The following is a 19,128-nucleotide window of genomic DNA, read 5'->3' as shown; positions in this document are numbered from 1 at the left end:
TTGCCCAGATGAAAGTACATCGGGTTTGTGAATTTGTGACACGGTCTTTGTGTAGCTGGCCCAGGAGAAACAGGTTTTCCCAAAGTGGGCAAAAGCCCCCGCTCCTCCTCCAGCCCCAGCCCAGGGCAGCCTGGCAGAGCCGCGGGTGCTGTTAAGTGAGCAGCGTCACTAGGCGCTGACCTGGCGCTGACCTGGCGCTGACCTAGCCTTGACAGGGTTGACGCGGAGCTACAAATGGAAACACTGTACCGCAGGGCAGGGCAGGTCCGTTTCTTTCCGAGAAGTGTCGTTAATGTCATGGCAGAGAAGGGGTAGCAGAAGATGCCCTGACATCAGAGTACCTGCCCAGTCAAAGCGGTAGATGGAAGGGAGGGGGGTGTGTGTGTGTGGGGGGGTGGGGGGGGGGGGGGGGTGGTACACCTCAAACTCACCCGTCTTCTGATCCCGGCTGCGTCGGCGGGGGGTTCTGGTCTCCTCTATGGGGGGCTGGTGCTCCGCCGTGGCTGCGGACAGGAGCGCGGTCTCGGTCTCCTCTGTGGGCACTGCCACCGTCTCTGATCCTGCCCCGTGCCCTACGGCACCCGCCGGGGTCAGGGTGTCCTCGGGGGGCGCTGCCGCCGCTTTGAACCCCGCTATGTGCCTCCCGGCTTCTGACAGAGACAGGTTCACCTCTTCCATCGCTTCAGACAAACTTTTCTCTCTAACGTGCAGGCACGGGCGGACGAGGCGCTTTGATCCTTGCCTGGACGCCCGAGCTGCCTCCCAGGGCAGTCCAATGCTGTTGGAACGCGCTCATTGGAATGCCCCACCCCGAGTCCCCTCATGCCCCTCCCACCTCTTCACTACCCTATCGCCGCAGATGGGCTGGGTCTGACAGTGACATCAGCTCACACGCTGCCCTGCTCTTTTAAAGGGCGCTTGTCGTGAGAAAGTATTTCAGCCACACAGGCGGGCACTAGAGAGTTCAGCAAATGATACGGCTTGTTTCTAAGCGCATGGCACTGACACACCAAGCCCTCTGCTCGGTATGAAATCGTCATGTAAAAATGTGCTAAAGACGCTTCAAAATTCAAAAAGTATATGTCTTTCATTGAAATGCGTTCCAATTCAGCACACTAGAATTGATTAATGCATTAAATGAAACTTATGAGAAATCCTATGGGCAGATTAACTAACATCCCAGGTATGTGTCACAAAAGTGACACAAAGTAACGTAAAATGTTTATTTGGAATTTACTTTGCAGCGTTTCAAAGTGCCTGGAAGTAACACAGAGCAGCGCTTTGCTTTCTTTGCGTCAAGCGGGTGTTCCACGGGCAGTGCATGGGTGTCCCATGGTTTTGATGCGAAGCCCTTTCTACTGATGGTAGAGAAGATTGTGCACCAAAAAACGCCCGCTTCAGGCAAGGATACAACAGGTCGAACTAAAAAGGAGAAAAGAGGGAAAATATTTAAAATTGTTTAGGCATGGTATTTTGTACTGGAATGGTACCCTTCCTGGAGGGCCAGACTGGGAACCCAAGGCAGCCCTGGCAGTTTTGTTGAACCGGCTCCACTCCCGGGGGGGGGGGGGGGGGGAAACAGGTGAGAGGGATGTGCAGGCCTCAAGCACTGCTACTTTAAACAAGCATTGGCATAGCCAATAGGTCTCGCCTTTGGGACCTTATAAGTGTTTAGCCATGCAACAGTTGATATTGTTGCACCAAGGATATTCTGCTGCATAACTAAATACTTATAGGGTCCAAAAAGCGAGACCTATTGGCTATGCCAATGCTTGGAGTAGGTAAAGAGTATGTAAAAGAGTACTCTGATAGCACTACTTCCTGCAATCATGAATTCTTTTGTGGATCGGTCCCAGTGCAATTGTATTTATATAGTGCTTACTACCCTTGATGTGGTGTCAAAGCGCTTTTCGGCGAGTAGCACATTAATATGGAACCCAACAAGGATTAGTGGTGAGTTTTTATAGGGAAAAAATAAATGAATTTGAGCAGTGGACATGCAAGTCTGTTATTTGGGTTGAAAAGGATAGTGGAGGGATAGAAGAGGGAGGGGTTTGCATTTATGTAGCTCTCGGTACCCTTGATGAGGCATCAAAAGCACTTTGAGGAGTAAGAAATGCTGATCATTTTGTGTTTGTTTAGTACTGCCAGGTTGCCTGGCAGTGCAGGTCAGGAGGGGTGTACCTGCCTGTCTCTGATGTTCTAGTGACATTCATGCCTCACCTTTCTCTGCTGAAAGCCCCCAGCCCACATGTGGCTTTCTGACGACACACCTGCATCCGGTAGGCCCTGTGCGCCCCACGACCATGTCAATAACACAATATAAAACCAGTTGAGCATGTGGCGCGCTCTATGAATTCCTTAAATAAGAGAAGAGGCGGTGGCAGGAGAGGGCACGAGATAGCGTTAGAGCACACCCTGCAGCCCCATGTTTGGGTAGCACCACTACCCTCTGTAATGTTGTGGCAGAGGACTCTCCTGCACACTTTCTCTCTCTTCCGGGATCCCTGCGTGCGTGGTCTCTGGAGAGCAGGATATCTGTTTTCATCCAAGCTCTAAATTTCGGCCCGATTGCCTGTTGTCCCCTCCCCTCCCACATCCTCCTGCTGTTGTGTCGTTTGTTAGGTCACTCCCTGGCCTCTGTTGTTGCTCTCAGCTGAGGCTGAACTGCCAAACTGAGGCCTCTTGCCCGAGGGGGGCTGTGCGCATGAGGGTAAGGGGCTGTGGGTAGGACATCAAGGAGGGGTACAAGGACTGTACTGACTCCCGGAGGACGCCCCTCACCTGCTGCGAAGAGGGATGTAAAGTGCCTTGTCTGTTTACTCTTAAATGTATTGCGCCGGTCCTTAACTTAAAGCAGGCCTTCTGGTACACAGAGCAGACCTGCAACACTTGTGTTCTTTCATCGACACCACCACAAATGTATTGTCTTTGAGAATAGTTTGGGGACGCCTTGCTGCTTTTGTTTCTGCCCGTTTGGAATCGCCTGCTGCCAGCCTACTTCTTGCGGAACCCGCTCCGCGGGTCCCGCTGCGTGAGGAGTGTTGACCGCAGCGCCTTGAAGGGGACACCGAGGGAAGTACTTGCACGGGGCTGCGAGCGAGTGCGTGAGCTCCTTGGGACTGCATTTCCCAGGAGCATCCGCCAGCCCTGATCAGCTACACCTGGGCCGCTCTCCCCGACCCCTCCTACCCTTCCACCGAGCCCTTATCATCTGCTCTCGCTGAGACGGCGAGTGGGACGCCTTGCTGCTTTTGTTTCTGCCCGTTTGGAATCGCCTGCTGCCAGCCTACTTCTTGCGGAACCCGCTCCGCGGGTCCCGCTGCGTGAGGAGTGTTGACCGCAGCGCCTTGAAGGGGACACCGAGGGAAGTACTTGCACGGGGCTGCGAGCGAGTGCGTGAGCTCCTTGGGACTGCATTTCCCAGGAGCACCCGCCAGCCCTGATCAGCTACACCTGGGCCGCTCTCCCCGACCCCTCCTACCCCTTCCACCTATTGTGTTCATACTCCTTATTAAGCCACAAGTACTCCCGCAGCGCGGGAGAAGCCCGGGACAAGGGCGGGACCGTCTGTGGCCGTCCGGGGCCGAAGGAGGCCGGGCTGGGCCACCCCCCTTACCAGTGACATATAGTATCACCTCCAGTAAGTGGCTTAGAAAAGTTGGATTTGTTTAGTGTTTAACATGGCAACGTCTATATCAACAAACTCTGTAAATAGCCATCAAATAACTACTCCTGTAGAGTCTGGTCCACTGGCAATTGGCCCCTTAGATAAATTTTTCTTTAATCGTTCACTGGTAATAGACAAAGAGTTGACCTTGGCAGAGAAGCGCGCAGAGCGTAGGCTGTCAATCGAAATACTTAAGAATTCAACGGATAAGTTTTCAAATCTAGCTTACCCCACCCTGGTAACTCCTCTGTCATCAGTGAACCTGCCAGTTGTAAACGACCATTTTGAGGTCCGGGCCCAAAAACCAAACAAGGATGTTGTGATAGAACTAAATAATCCTTGTGGCGGCAAAATCCTACCAGCACCGCTCACTGATTCTGGCGCCCAGGTTACATTGGCCCAACCCAAAATCGGGTCCAAACGGAAACGACCAGCATCTGTAAGAAAATGTAAAAGGGTGGTCAAACCCCCTCAAAAACTCAGGAAGTTACATAAACTCGTGAACACAGGAGAGGTAGCTACTAACGAAATTCAAAGCACAGAAAGTGTTACACCTACTAATCTTGTCTCCTTGAACAGCCAGGACGGAGATGACAATCCTTGTACCGACTCCACTGTACCATGTAAAGATAAGGAGCAATCACTTGTAATTGTTCTCCCTGAACTGGAAAAATTGTTTAGATCACTACTCACCCCCATTGAGGATAGAATTGCAAAGCTTGTAGATAGGCTAAACCATTTTGAACAGACTACCTTAGACAATTTTTATTCCACAAAATCACTGATTAAAGCGAATAGGGTGGAAGTAAGCACAAACTCTCAGGTCCTAAACAACCCTGTTATTCAGGATAAGGGAAGAAATCCCCGAAATAGCTCTCCTTTACCTCCCAAACTGAGCAAACCTACAGTTAAAGCCATTACAAAATCCTCAGACAGAACAGAGAGAGCAAACGTTGGCCCTGATTTACCTCAGTCGACCATAATACACCCTACACAGCCCACAATCCCCCCGACACAAAATCCACCAATCGCAACGAGTGCTGAGGCTACAGTGCGTCACCAAGCGGGAATAGTACCAACAAACGCAAACGTAACTAATAGCACGCAGAAAGCTCAGAATATTCCGGTGGGAGGGAATAGGGCTAACACAGGTTTGTTGGTAGGTAAAACTTCAGTACCGTCCCAAATAAATAACAAACAACAGGCGCTGAAGCCTGTCCCCCAATATGTCCCCCAAGTTCCCAAATCTATCCCACCGCCCGTGGCAAAACAACCCTACAGAAAACCACCAATTAATCTCACCCCAGACTCCTTTCCCTATGTAGCAGTTCTTATAAACGTCCCACCATTACCGCCAGGACAGAGAGAAACTTTCCAGATGCTCAAAAACAAGATCATGCACTGGCTAAAGGAAAACCGTCCTCTGCCTGGTGACATCGACGGGCTAATCATAGGGGTAAGGAGAATAGATTGGATGGGATATACATCGAAAACCTTGGGTGGGGATTGCATAGTGGTCAATTTCCAAGACCCAAGGGTGGCGGGATGGATAACAAGGCAGGGATGGGGAACAAATAAGGGAGGTATCGGAATTGTAGACCTTACCTTTTTTTACCCCCGACCGACTAGTGTAACGACTAGTTTACTCAATGAACCCCTTATTCCCCCTACTGTATCATGGCCAGTCAATCCCTTACCACCTCCTCCTGTAGGTCATAATCATACCACTTACACATATTACAACCCTCATGTAGGATGGCAGGAGCTGGGATGGGGATATTGACAAACCAGTACTGACAGTTTAGGAGGGAACACTAACGAGCCAGAAGGGCAATGTGATGTTCATGGTAATACAACTGTTACGAACTTATTGGTCAATTACATCGAGACGGGGGGTTTGGTCGAAGAAGGTGGTTTTAGACTGGGAACCCTAAATACAAATGCCAAGATAACATACCCAGCCAATACGACAGTGGATCCGACAGATGACCAAGAAAGGCAGACTAATTCTACTGAAAGCCCTATGTTAGCCCAAGTATTTCCATTGACTAACATCCGAGATGGGCTAGATGCTAGCATTGGTACGCTTTTATCTTGGAATGTCGCTGGGCTGGCAAGTAAATTGGATTCCCAATCCTGGGTGGATTTTATAAGTGGGTATGACATCTGTTGCTTCCAAGAAACCTGGGCTTGTGATCCCCTTTTCTGTCTTGGTTATTTGAACTATTGTATACCAGCGTCAAAAGGGGGAAGAGGGCGGCCCAAGGGAGGCTTAACTGTTTGGGTTAGACAGGACCTGCAGGTCAACATCAAAATGTTGGACCTGGGAAATTGTGATTTGCAATTATTAAGAATCTCCGTAGCAAAGGGTCAACTAATAGATTTGTACAATGTCTACGTGAGAGGTAGCAACGTAACCAATTTACCCACCATTGAGCTGTTGTCTACTGCCATTGAGACCAAGTCCCAGGAAAGTGTAACGATAATTGTAGGGGACCTCAACAGGACTTTTGAACCTCTGGACTATACAAATGACCTCTTGGAGAGCGAAGAGGACAATCTCTGGGGAGTACCACCTCTATGCCTAAAACCTGTAAGGAGATGGACAAAAGAGATCTTATCACTGAATGGAATTTGTATGGAACATGGCTTAAGAGCACTGAACGGGAGGACACCTGGGGACAAGGAGGGCAGCTACACTTTTGACAATGGCATCAACAGGAGCCGAATCGATTACATTTTGTGCAGTCTCCAACTGTGGAAAGGGGTTGTTGACATGACAGTTAGGCCCTGGGTTGAAAGTGACCACAACCCCCTCTGTGTGACTCATAGGTGGTGGAATACTGGTGCGGGTAACCCTCTAGTGATATACGATGAAACCCCTGTTATGAGTAATGATGAACGCAGGTTAAAATGGCCCAAGGTACTGGCAAACGAGGCCACTATGACTTACATCAATAATGCTGTTGATTGTGCAATTTCCGCGATGGAAACAGCGGTTCCAGTGGTTCCAGGGGATAGTGGAATCACCGAAATCCACAATAAGTTATTCTCCCTCCTGAGACCATGCTTCTTCATTAAAAAAAGGAAAGGGAAGAAATCTAAAGAAGTGGGAAGGTGGTTTGATAGTCATTGTAGATCAGCACGATTAGCCCTGGGACAAGCCATAAGGAATAGGGACCGCGCCGCTGTGACAAAGAATAGGGAACTGTACAAGATGGCCATCTATCGTGCAAAAAAGAATTGGGATGAAGGCCACTGGGCCGAACTAAAAGAGGCCTCTGATAGTAAAGACTCCAGGGCATTCTGGAAAATCATCAAGTGGGGTAGTGGAGCCGGTCCTGCGAAGCCAGACAACAATGTAGCAGAGGAAGCTTGGGTTGATTACTTCAGACCTCAGTACGCGGAAGTTAACCATCCTGTGGCAGCTGATAGTATAACACCGGTTTATGCAACCGACGATTTGTTCTCCCTTAGAGAAGTGGAAATTGCCATTGGTTCCGCGAAATGTGGGAGGGCGCCAGGTCCAGATGGCATTCCACCTGATATTTTTAAACACGATATGACCAGATGGCCGAGATATACCCTCCTTGTAGCGAATGCCCTAGCCAAGGGGGAAGTGGTCCCAGACCTCTGGAAAGGCGCAACTATTATCCCCATCCACAAGAAGGGAGATTGTTCACTGCCTGCAAACTATAGGCCCATAAGCTTAATAGCCACCATACAGAAAGTAGTTGGGAGAATGGTAACAAACCAGCTTATGGACTGGGTTGAAGACAACAACGCCCTTTCTCCATACCAAGCGGGATTCAGGCGAGCAACCAGTACCATCGATCAGGTCTTCCGCTTTACCATATTAAGGTGGAAGACCGTTGTACTGGGAAGGGGCTGCCTGTACGTCGCGTTCGTCGACCTGCGGACGGCGTTCGACCTAGTCCCCCGGTTTAAGTTATGGTTGGTTTTGCAAAAGTTGGGGATCCCTGCTGATCTGCTAACATTAATTATGCGATTGCACGAATCCAACTTCGCTAGAGTCCAGTGGGGTGGAAGTGGAGAGACAACCGAGGATTTCCCAGTGGAAAGGGGTGTTCGACAGGGCTGTTCCATGGCCCCTTTACTTTTCTCGTTATTTATTAACGGAATCGTTGAGAGGATGCTGAAGGCTAGTGTTGATGCCCCATCGTTAGCGGACACCAGGGTTCCGATCCTGATGTTCGCTGACGACACTCTTATCTTGTCTAAGACCCCCATGGGGCTGCAACGTGCATTAAACATTTTTGATGCTTTTTGCATTGAGCATGGGCTAGAGGTAAATGTGGGAAAAACAAAACTAATGGCTTTTTCCCCCGGACGCAGGAACTACCCCAAGGTAACCTTAAACAGCAGTAGGTTAGACATTGTCAAAGAATTTACGTACCTGGGTGTACAGATCGCAGAGGGCATTGGCTGGACGCATCATGTAGATAAAGTGGTCTTAAAGCACCAGCAGCTTTCTGGTGCTTTAAGGGGGGGGAACACCGCAAATCCAAAACAAAACCCATAAAACCCGCATTAATAGTGTATGACGCGAAGGTTTTGGGTGCCACATTATATGGCGCGGAGCTATGGGCCTGGGATGGTTTAGCGGCTCTTCAGACTTCAGAGAACAAGTTTATGCGAGGGATTACAAGACTCCCACAGAGTACCCCCTTAACCCCACTGTTTTTGGAGTTAGGTAAACGCACCATTGTAGATAGAGCCCGATTGCGCCCAGTCCTTTACTGGAGACGTCTCTGGACGACTCCAGAAATAAGACAATATGCAGAGGGTTTTCAATGGATTATCAAGGAAGATACCTTCCATAAGATAAAATGGCTAAAACATCTGAAGTCCATGTTAGTAAACTTAGGGTTCTCAAATCTTTGGAATAACCCTGAGGGAGAGATCTTCCCTAGCAAAGAAGCCCTTAAAGAACAATACTGGGATTGGGTTGGCGGTAAGATGCTGAATGACACCAGGGCCGACTCTATGACTGGTCGCTTCCTGGAGATAAAATTTTTTCCTGCCCTGGAAAATTACTGGGACAACATCACGGTACCAATGGACAGGAAACTTGTATTTCAGCTAAGATCAGGATCTATCCCCCTCAAGAAACTGACATCTGGCTGGCACAGACCCACCAATAACTTATGTCCAGCATGCGAAAATGCCGAGGAGAGCATAGGCCATTTTCTTTTCGTATGCCACGCTTATGTGAATCCGAGGAGAAAATGGCTCTCGCCGGTATGCAAAAACTTGGGGACACGAGACAGCACAGTGGCTCTAAGAATCCTACGTACAACAACTCAGGATTCGATAGTCATAGGGGTAGCTAAATACCTGGGTTGGGCATGGGCAATTAGAAGACGGTCCCTGGGGGGAAGCAGGTAACAAGGTATTCCTCTCAACAATGATTAATGTAATACTATTTGTAAATATGGTTTTTATATGCAAATGTTGTATGAGCTGTACTCTATGCTTAATGAATTTTTAATCCGTAATAATGTATTATTGTATAACTGTGCTGATTTTATGTGCTTTTATGAGAATTGTCTCGAATAAAGCTTATACAAACGAATAGTTTGCATCTACATCTTATTCAAGTTATCAGCATCCAAAGGATTAAAGGCTGAGCCAACACTGCTGAGATTTACACAGACCCCGAGATAATTGCAGGTGAGGAAAGCGTGTATAGTGCCTTACCACAAACAGATTCAACTCTATGCGCTGAATTGCATTAGCCGACGTGTAGAACGATGTGGACTGGTGCGAGTATGGTGAGCATATGTCTCATCTCCCCCACTTTTCCTTTCCTGGGATTTGCTTGTACATATCATTGTTATCAGGGATAATGGTCTTGTTAAAATAAACCAAGACTACAACTCCCAGAATGCACTGATATGTAAAAGCAAAGGCCACGAATGGAGCCTTCTGGTCCTCCTAGGTATGAGGACAAGGGGGCACTGATTAAGAAGCACTGCAGTATCGTAAGCGTTAATAACAGGTAGCCCCTCTATGTTACCAACCCCACAAATATCGAACTAATTCTACTTAACATAGGCACAGAAACCATTGTGAGTGAGTACTGGACTGACCATTATTGCAAGCTACTTGCTGAAAGTGCATATGAGATGATAGTTCCAGTCAGTTCAATTTGCAGGAGCCCTATAAGTGGGAAAACCTACAGTGAAATGGTATAGAGTTAGTTTTCATAGTTGGAAGCGCAGAAGGAGCAAAGTCATGGTGTGACACTGAACCAATAGGGAAAGACCTATAGAAAAAACCTAGTGGCAAGACCCGAATGCAAAAACTGGTCACATAAATGAACTACTTCAGAAATACTCTTGAAAAACTGTCATGGAGGGCCCAATTCATGAAACTATTCTCACAGAAAAAATGTGATCAGATTTGTAAGTATTAAAATCTAAATGTCTAGACATCCAATAAAGGATTTTTTTGCAATGCATTTTTCCCCAACCAAGTCCTTAGGGCCGGAACCTTTGCACGTATTAAAACATATGGCCATGCTCCTGTGAAAAGTTCAAAAACGGCAATGGTCTAGAGTTGCTACATGAGACCACTGCCCGCCAAGACACTGCGAGCATTTGCCATTCTTCATATCACCATCGTGGAGATCAGATCTTAGCCTTCTTCTACCTTCCTATACTTTATGTGGGCTCTCTCCAAACAAGAGGTAGGGCCCAGAGCATCTGCAGCCTGCGTCAATCCATTGCCCGACAGCGAAGAGGCGATTACATTGGGGTGCCACGACTGGCTGGATTTGGGCCTCAAAGAGGAAGTGTGAAGAGTGTCTTGGGCTTCCAGACTAAACAGTCCTTCTGTTCACATCAGTCTATCAAGGGTGGGTTCAAGATGCTGCTTATTCAAAATATCGAGCCTCAGGAGTAAGACATTGGATAGAGGGGCCTCAATGTTTGAAGACACAGGAAACATGCCAGATGTGTTAACTCCCCTTTCACATGTTCCAGGAATTTTTGCACCCCCTTTTCCTGTTTAATGACTTGCCCAATATTTGGAGATTCAGCTTTATGAGCTAGTTCAGCGGACCCAGGTGGATCATTTCCCACACATAAGCTGAGGCCTCAGTAAGAGTATGGGAAAGCGGCAACACACGAGGAAGCATCACCATCGAGTGAATGTCTCCTTTTGGCCAAGTTATTACCCCAACAATAGGAGCCAACAGGCATTTGCAATGCACTGGGTCTTGCATTTGTGAGGGTTAGAGCTATTGGCGTTTGTCACGGGGACAGCAGGGACTACGAACTCGAAGGGGGCGACTGGTGGTCTCCTCAAGGTCTGACCAGTCCTGAAATGAAATGAAATGAAATGAAATGAAATGAAGAGTATGTTTATATAGCGCAACTGTCACTCCGACTGGAGCCTCCTGGCGCTGTAGATAACCAAGCAAACTGATACAAAGCAACCTAAATTAGAGCAAGAGAGCAGGCATCAGATAAACCAAATATCCAGGTCTTAAGGGCACGTTTAAATGGCTCTTGCTGTTGTATTGCCCTCAGTTCCCTAGGTAACTGGTTCCATGCCTTAGCTCCAAGTATTGAGGCTGATTTTCCTCCCCTAGTTGACAGTTTGAACCTGCCCTCTGCCAAGAGGTTAGCTGAGCTTGATCGTAACGTTCTGGCAGTGGTATATGGTTTGAACCTGGCAGAGAGATAAGCGGGGCCAACTCCTCGAACAGCTCTAAAGGTTGTCAGGAGGAGTTTGAAAAGAATTCTTTTGGGAATTGATAGCCAATGTAGGGTCTTCAATGCAGCTGAGGCCGAAGATTTACGAGGAAGGCCCAGGGCTAGTCTAGCTGCTGCATGTTGGACAACCTGAAGCCGTCTTAAGGACGATTTATTGGTCCCAACAAGAAGGCTATTGCAGTAGTCCAACCGTGACAGAATCAGAGCAACTGCAACTGTTTTTCTCGCTGTTGCTGGAATGACATTGAAGAACTTTTTCAGAGTTCGAATTTGGCTAAAACAAATCCCTGTTAATTTTGCTACATGCGGCTTGAATGAAAGTGAGGTGTCAAACGAAACTCCCAAATTTCTGGCAACCTCTACAATAGATGGAGGTGCTGCCACATCCTTTGGCCACCAATCCTTGGGTTGGAAAGTGTTGTTTTTGCCAATGGGAAGGATCTCTGTTTTGTCGGTGTTACAACAGAGGTGGTTGTTAGTCATCCATTTAATGATCTCTGAGAAACAGATTTTAAAGTTCTCCTCTGCTGATGTTGTATTATCCTCCAGAGACAAAATGAGCTGAGTATCGTCAGCGTAGGATGTGGTCTCAATTCCAAAGGAAGAGATCAAGGAGATCAGAGGGGCCATGTATATATATTAAACAGCAGGGGACTGATGGAGGCCCCTTGAGGAACACCCGTAGAGACAGTGCGTTCCGATGACATGCAAGATCCCAAAGAGATGACTTGTTTCCTGTTAGACAGGAATGATGATATCCATGCCAGGGCCAAGTTTGTGATGCCGCATGTTCTTAATCTGGCCAACAGGATGTCATGGGAAATGGTATCGAACGCGGCAGACAAGTCTAACAAAATCAAGACTGCTTTTCTGCCACTGTCCAAGATGAATTTAAGGGTGTCCGTGATCTCTAATAATGCTGACTCCGTCGAGTGTCTGGGACGGAAACCCGATTGTCGGGGATGGAGAATAGACGCAGATTCAATAAAGCTGGCCAGTTGTTGACACACTATTTTCTCAGTGATCTTACCCAAGATGGGGAGGAGCGAGATGGGCCTGTAGTTAGATAATATTGAGGAGTCTACGTTCTGTTTCTTTTTTAAAGGTTTGACAATCGCGGATTTCCACTCTGAGGGCACTTTACCCAAGGCCAGAGAGGAGTTCACTATGCCATTGATTACAGGATTAACCACATCAATAATGTGATGTAGAAACGTCGGGGGGCAGACGTCCTGTGGTGAACCAGATTTGCAGGCTAATATAGCCTCTCTGGTTTGAGCTAGGGTGGCCGCTTGAAATGACGGCAGAGCTGGAAGGTTGGAACTGAGGTCTGATTCCTTTACATCGTTAAAATCTTCCGCTTTCCAAGTCCTAAAGTTTCTTTGAATGTTTTTGATTTTGTCCTCAAAAAAACATGCAATTTCATTACAAAGTGCTACAGATGACGGTATGGTGGTGTGCAGGACCTTGGGATCAGTAAAAGATTTAACAATTTAAACAATTTCTTTAGAGTTATTCTTGGCTATAGCAATTTTATTGCAAAAGTATTCCCTTTTTGCGGAATTAATGGCCGCCTTGTATTTCTTCCTAAATACTTTGAAGGTCAGCAGACTGGATACTTCGTATCCCCTCCTCCATTTACGTTCCAACTGCTTGCTCAGTAAGTGGAGCTCCGCTAGATCCTTTGAGAACCAAGGGTCATTGTGGATCTTCCTTTTAGATGTTCTAATGGCTCTTCTGTGGGGTTCCAGTTTATTCCCGATGGATGTGATCCAGTTCTTCAGTCTAACTGAATCTTCTTCAGGTTCCCCAATAAGTTCTGGAGCAGTATTTAAAGCCGTGGCTGTCAAGAGGGGATTAGAGACCAGCAGATGCCACTTCCGCTTATTAGAATGGCTGTGGTCACTGTCGTTAGTAATTGCACTAACGTTTTGGGGAATAGGAAAGTCGAAGGGAATAAAACTATGGTCAGTCCAGGCCTGTGGCACAGGTTTGCCAGTCTGTAGGGACTCTAGGTTGGAACAAACAATGTCCAAAGTATGTCCTCCACAATGGGAAGGACCTTGAACCAACTGTTTGAGCCCTAGCATAGAGATAGTTTCTAGAAAGGAAGACACTCCCGGACTGTCCTCGCATTCTAAATGAAGATTGATATCCCCAATAAGAGTAAAGTTAGCGTATCTGAGTACTGCCTCGCTAAGGGCTTCTCCTAGGGAATTTAAAAAAGCATTGCTATTGCCTGGTGGCCGATAAAACAGTACTCCAGCAAAGGAAAACGAGTTATCCATAGTACAGCAGAATCCCATGTTTTCTGCTCCTGTGAGGCCTTGAAGGGAAAAGGTCTTCACCTGCAAAGATTCCCTATGTATAATGGCTACACCTCCTCCCCTGCCCTCCTCTTTGTCCAACCTACACATGGTAAACTCTGGTGGCAGAGCGGTTACTATGTCTGGATTGCAGTCCTCCCTCAACCAGGTTTCGGTGACTAAGAGGAGATCTAATTTGTTCTCCACAATCAACTCCTTAATATCCAGGGCATGCTTTCTTAGAGAGCGGGCATTTATTAGGCCTCCTAGGGTGGGCACTGGAAGGGAGTGGGTGGTGTGTGAGTCAAACATTATGTCCTGGCTAATTACATTGATTTGGGTCCGACATAAACGACAACTTAACGGACCTGAAATGCCATCAACCTCTAGCGAATGACCGCATTGATTACCTATCTTTAATGCCTCCAATTGCCGAGCTGTCATGGTCTGATGTGGAGGTAAGCCGGCAGCATGGCTGGCTCTGGGCGCGTCAAGGTCGCGGGCGGGCGCAGACGGGCTTGCCCGGGCGCGCCGGCGTCATATCCTGTTAAAGTACTGTGTGTGAGGGAATGGGTCCGAGGACTAGACCGTAACCCTCGCAAGATGGCGGATATCAAATGACCCACCGGAAGTGAGGAAAATGAATGTGGCGTGGGCGTCCCTCCACACAATCAGCACCAGCTGTGGTGGACCGGGGAGCAAACGCAGAAATCCAGACAGAATACACCAGTTTACAAGGTAAGATAACGTTTTTAAAATAGTCACAAATCGTAAAATAACGTTTTTTAAAAAGGTAACAATGCGTTCACCACAGCATGCAGTGCAGTGCAGTGAGGCACATAAGTATTAGGGATATTAGCTGTCGTCTCCAAATGAAAAAAAACAGCAAAATTAAAAGCAAGTCTTAAGCACCAAAACGAGCCTAGGTTGCAGCGTTTCACAGTCTACCTAGTTATCAAGTGCGCGTCAGCGCCATATCCTGTTAAAGTACTGTGTGTGAGGGAATGGGTCCGAGGACTAGACCGTAACCCTCGCAAGATGGCGGATATCAAATGACCCACCGGAAGTGAGGAAAATGAATGTGGCGTGGGCGTCCCTCCACACAATCAGCACCAGCTGTGGTGGACCGGGGAGCAAACGCAGAAATCCAGACAGAATACACCAGTTTACAAGGTAAGATAACGTTTTTAAAATAGTCACAAATCGTAAAATAACGTTTTTTAAAAAGGTAACAATGCGTTCACCACAGCATGCAGTGCAGTGCAGTGAGGCACATAAGTATTAGGGATATTAGCTGTCGTCTCCAAATGAAAAAAAACAGCAAAATTAAAAGCAAGTCTTAAGCACCAAAACGAGCCTAGGTTGCAGCGCTTCACAGTCTACCTAGTCCTGTGCTTTGTGTCCCTCAGGACGATCCGTGGACTGCAGCGGCATCGGACTCGTCGGAAAAGGGACTCTGTGCCTTTAACTGGGACGACTTCCGTGACAGTGCCGCCCTCTATTCCAACGTGGATGGACAACCACCAATAAGAAGCCGGGAGGAGAGAACCAGGATGTGTGACGACACCGGAGGGAGAACGGAGAAGGAGCACGACGGTGAACGGGAGGAAGAAGACGGGACCGAGCGAGACGAACAGCGGAGGAAAAGCAGAGACCGAGAGGAGGACTGGAGGCCGGAGGCGGGAGACCTCCGCAATCACGCTCCGCCGAGCCACGCCCCAGGAGGAGGTGCGTGCATATCCCAGGTACGGGATCGCTTCTCGGGTTGGGTCGGGAGGCGGGAGAAGGGAGCGCGCCACTAAACGCCACTGCTCACCGCCTCGTAGATAGCTAAAATCCCCCTCCTTTTCACTCACTACTTTCACAAACGCCTGTCGAGAGCACCTCAGCACCTGTGTGGTTTCCTCACTCCCCGTCCCCCAAACAACGCGATAAGGAAGACTTGTGTCCTAACGCTAGCCTCTCTCTTTGTTTGACATGGTCCGGAGAGAGCCCTCGTCCCACCAGTCAGACGCCTAGAAGCAAGAAGGACTACAGCCCGCCGTGAAGAAGAACCTAGCATCGCTAACTACCCAACTGGGGATTAGAGACAGCGGCCTTTCAGTGAACGCTTAATAAACCTCCTATACCTACACCTCATCTGCAGCGTCCTCATTGCAACCCGCTTACAGTGGTGGAGAATGCGGGCATAGAGGACCCATCTGTATCCCAAAGATGGAAGCATTGATCCAGCATATGATTAAGGGGCAGGAGAAGCTGGAATGGGCCGTGGAACGTCAGATGGCCTCCGCCAGCGCAGACCGTGAAGCCTTTAAGGACACGATAGCCGCACAGTTGGAGGGACTACAAAAAGTAGTAACAGACCCCATGGTCAGCTCAGGACGCGAAACACGTAGCCCCAGTCACCCCACCCCCGCCGGGATCTCCTTACAGAAATATGTGTCGGGGGAAGACCCGGACGCCTTCCTCACAAACTTCGAGAGGGTTGCCAGGGCGTGTAGCTGGCCGCTGGAGAAGTGGCCCTTCTTTCTGGCTCCTCTCCTGACAGGAGAGGCGCAAGCAGCCTATCAGGTAGCTAACGCCACCGGAGATGCACCGTATGGGTCAATCAAGACACTTATCCCAGATCATCTGGGTCTTGACGCAGAGGCCTACCGGGTACGATTCAGAAGAGAGAAAGGGGCGCCGGGGGAAAACCCAAAGACCCTGTATTACAGATTAAAAATGGCTGCAGATAAGTGGCTGAGCCCCGGTACCAGCACAAAGGAGGAGATAATGGAGAAGATTTACCTTGAACAGTATTTGGAAGCCTTACCCTACCATACCCAGAGGTGGCTGAGGCAACATACGCACTTAACAGCTGAACAGGCCGTCGAGATGGCCACCACGTTTTCCAGGGCCCAACCGAAAGGCTATGTAGGGGACATAGAGAAACTGCGGAACACGTCCTTCCAGACGGAGAAAAAGCCTAAAATCCAGGAACAGCCAAAAATCCGTTCCCCGAGATATGAAGTCCCCGTCATGAAGGGCCCACAGTGCTTCGACTGTGGGGAGTGGGGTCATATCGCCCGAGCCTGCCCCAAGAAACGAACGATGGAGGAACCAATGGAAGTAGGATATGTACCCAAGTCAATCCTCTACACCGCAGAGATGGGGTCAGCGTATCATGTACAGGTGCAGGTAAACGGTACATCCCTCCAGGCACTCTTAGATTCAGGGTGTAGACAATCCGTTATTCAAGGCGTGTGGGTGTCACCGGATCAGTTGGTACCGGACTCCTCGGTACACATTCGGTGTGTCCACGGAGATGTAAAACCATATCCTGTAGCTGACATCCCTGTAATTCACCCTTCAGGGGCCCAAGGCCAGGTGAGAGTAGGGGTCCTAGATAACCTCCCAGAAGACCTCATCATCTGAACCGATAACCCGGCGTTCCAAGATATGTTCCGCATGGTGCTAGGTGAGCAAACGGGAGGGAATAAGTACCAGGGCAAGAGGGAGAACCCTTCGGCGATGGCCCTGATAACCCCAGAACCCTGGCTGTTGGACCGCAGTTTTAAATTCGCCCAGGCCAACGATGCCACTCTTTTCAATGCATGGGAACAAGCCCATAGTTCTCCAGAAAGAAACCCGTGCATGTATCCCCGCTTTCTCATTAAAAACGATTTGCTGTATCGCCAGGGAGGTCCCTCTGATCCCCAACAACTTTTGGTTCCCCAATCCTTCAGAGAGCAAATCCTGTTCTTTGCACACACCCACCTCACTGCAGGTCATTCCGGCTCTGAGAAAACCACGCAAAACATACTCAGACACTTCTACTGGCCAGGCATTTACAAGGATACCAAAGCCCACTGTCAGACCTGTACGGTCTGTCAGAAGAGAAACACCCGTATACCACCAGCAGTCCCCCTACAGCCTCTCCCAGTGATCGGAACACCCTACGAAAGGGTAGGGAAGGACCTTATAGGACCCCTGCCCCGTACAAAAAAGGGTCATATGTATGTCTTGGTGGTGGTAGATTACGCCACTAGGTTCCCCGAGGCTTTTCCCCTAGGTGCCCCCACAACCCGTAACATCGCAGACCGATTTCTGGAGCTGTTTTCAAGAGTCGGTTTTCCAAAAGAAATACTCACGGACCAGGGCACCCCGTTTGTGTCTCGCCTGATGAAGGAAGTGTGCCGGCTACTTGACGTACGACAGATTAAAACATCAGTGTACCACCCGCAAACAGACGGGTTGGTGGAACGCTACAATGGTACCCTAAAAACCACTATCAAAAAGATGCTCAACGTAGAGGGAAGAGAGTGGGACCAGCTACTACCGTTGGCCTTGTACGTCATAAGGAGCCAGGTTCAAAGTAGCCTAGGATGTTCATCTTTTGAACTATTATACGGACGCCAGCCAAGAAGTCTGATGGATATGACGAAAGAGGCCTGGGAGAAAGAAGATAGTCTGGAGTCCCGAGAGATGCTGGAATATACCCAGGGCCTACAGTCAAAACTAGGGAAACTCCGTGACTTGGCCTACTCCAACCTTGAGAAGCAGCAAGGAAAACAGGCGTTTTACTACAATCGAGGGAAGAGATGGAGAACCCTGAACGTGAACGACTGGGCTTTAGTGATGTTGCCTATCTCCTCCCAGAAATTCCAGAAGGAGTGGAAGGGACCGTACAAAGTGGTAGAAACCATAAGGAAAACCACATATTGCAGATCACCCCACGGCGGACCCAAGTGTGCCATATTAACATGTTAAAGAAGTGGATAGGGCCGCCCCCCCCAGACAACCAGCCTAACGGTACCCACGCAACAGAAAGATCAAGTAACCCTTCACCAGCTAGTCATCAACCCACAGATAAGCACAGACGAAGCCGGAGACTTGATGGAACTCCTAGAGTCCCATGCCTCGCTCTTCTCCAACATCCCCAGGAGGACGCATCTCGCAGAACATCAAATAGAAACCAACCCAGAGAAGATCATCAAACAAAGGCCGTATCGGGTCCCTGCAGCCCGAAGAGACGCAATACGACAAGAAGTCCGGGACATGTTGCGACTGGGGGTAATACGGCCATCCAGAAGTGATTGGTCTACTCCTATAGTGATGGTACCAAAACCGGACGGAAGCGTACATTTCTGTATGGACTTTCGGGCTCTCAATACTATCTCCTCCTTCGACGCCTATCCCATGCCACGTATTGACGAGTTAATTGAGAAGTTAGGAGAAGCCGTGTACATCACCACGCTCGACCTAACCAAGGGTTACTGGCAGGTGCCCCTAAGGGAAGAAGACCGCCTTTTCAACACCAGACGGCCTCTTTGAGTTCACGGTCCTTCCCTTCGGCCTCCATGGTGCCCCGGCCACCTTTCAGCGGCTGATGAATAACGTCTTGCAAGAACATCAGAGCTTTTCATCA

General features: G+C 48.8%; 1 protein-coding gene across 2 annotated transcripts in view; it reads right to left on the bottom strand.

The window, feature by feature from the left end:
• Window positions 1-19,128, bottom strand: part of LOC146812956 (C-type lectin domain family 2 member B-like) — a 175,611-nt gene that overhangs the window by 139,856 nt on the left and 16,627 nt on the right. The window contains exon 1 of one of the 2 annotated variants that reach the window (XM_085619993.1): window positions 432-796. The exons of the other annotated variant lie outside the window; for it this stretch is intronic. Coding sequence (XP_085476119.1) covers window positions 432-678 — 247 coding nt within the window. The 5' untranslated portion in view covers window positions 679-796. Of the gene's footprint in view, window positions 1-431; window positions 797-19,128 lie in introns of those variants that run through there. 2 annotated transcript variants of the gene reach the window in all.

This window comes from Triturus cristatus, chromosome 7, assembly GCF_964204655.1.
Source record: "Triturus cristatus chromosome 7, aTriCri1.1, whole genome shotgun sequence".
NCBI lineage: Eukaryota > Metazoa > Chordata > Amphibia > Caudata > Salamandridae > Triturus > Triturus cristatus.
Note: the sequence above shows the minus strand (reverse complement) of the source record. Positions and strands in the feature narration are given on the sequence as shown.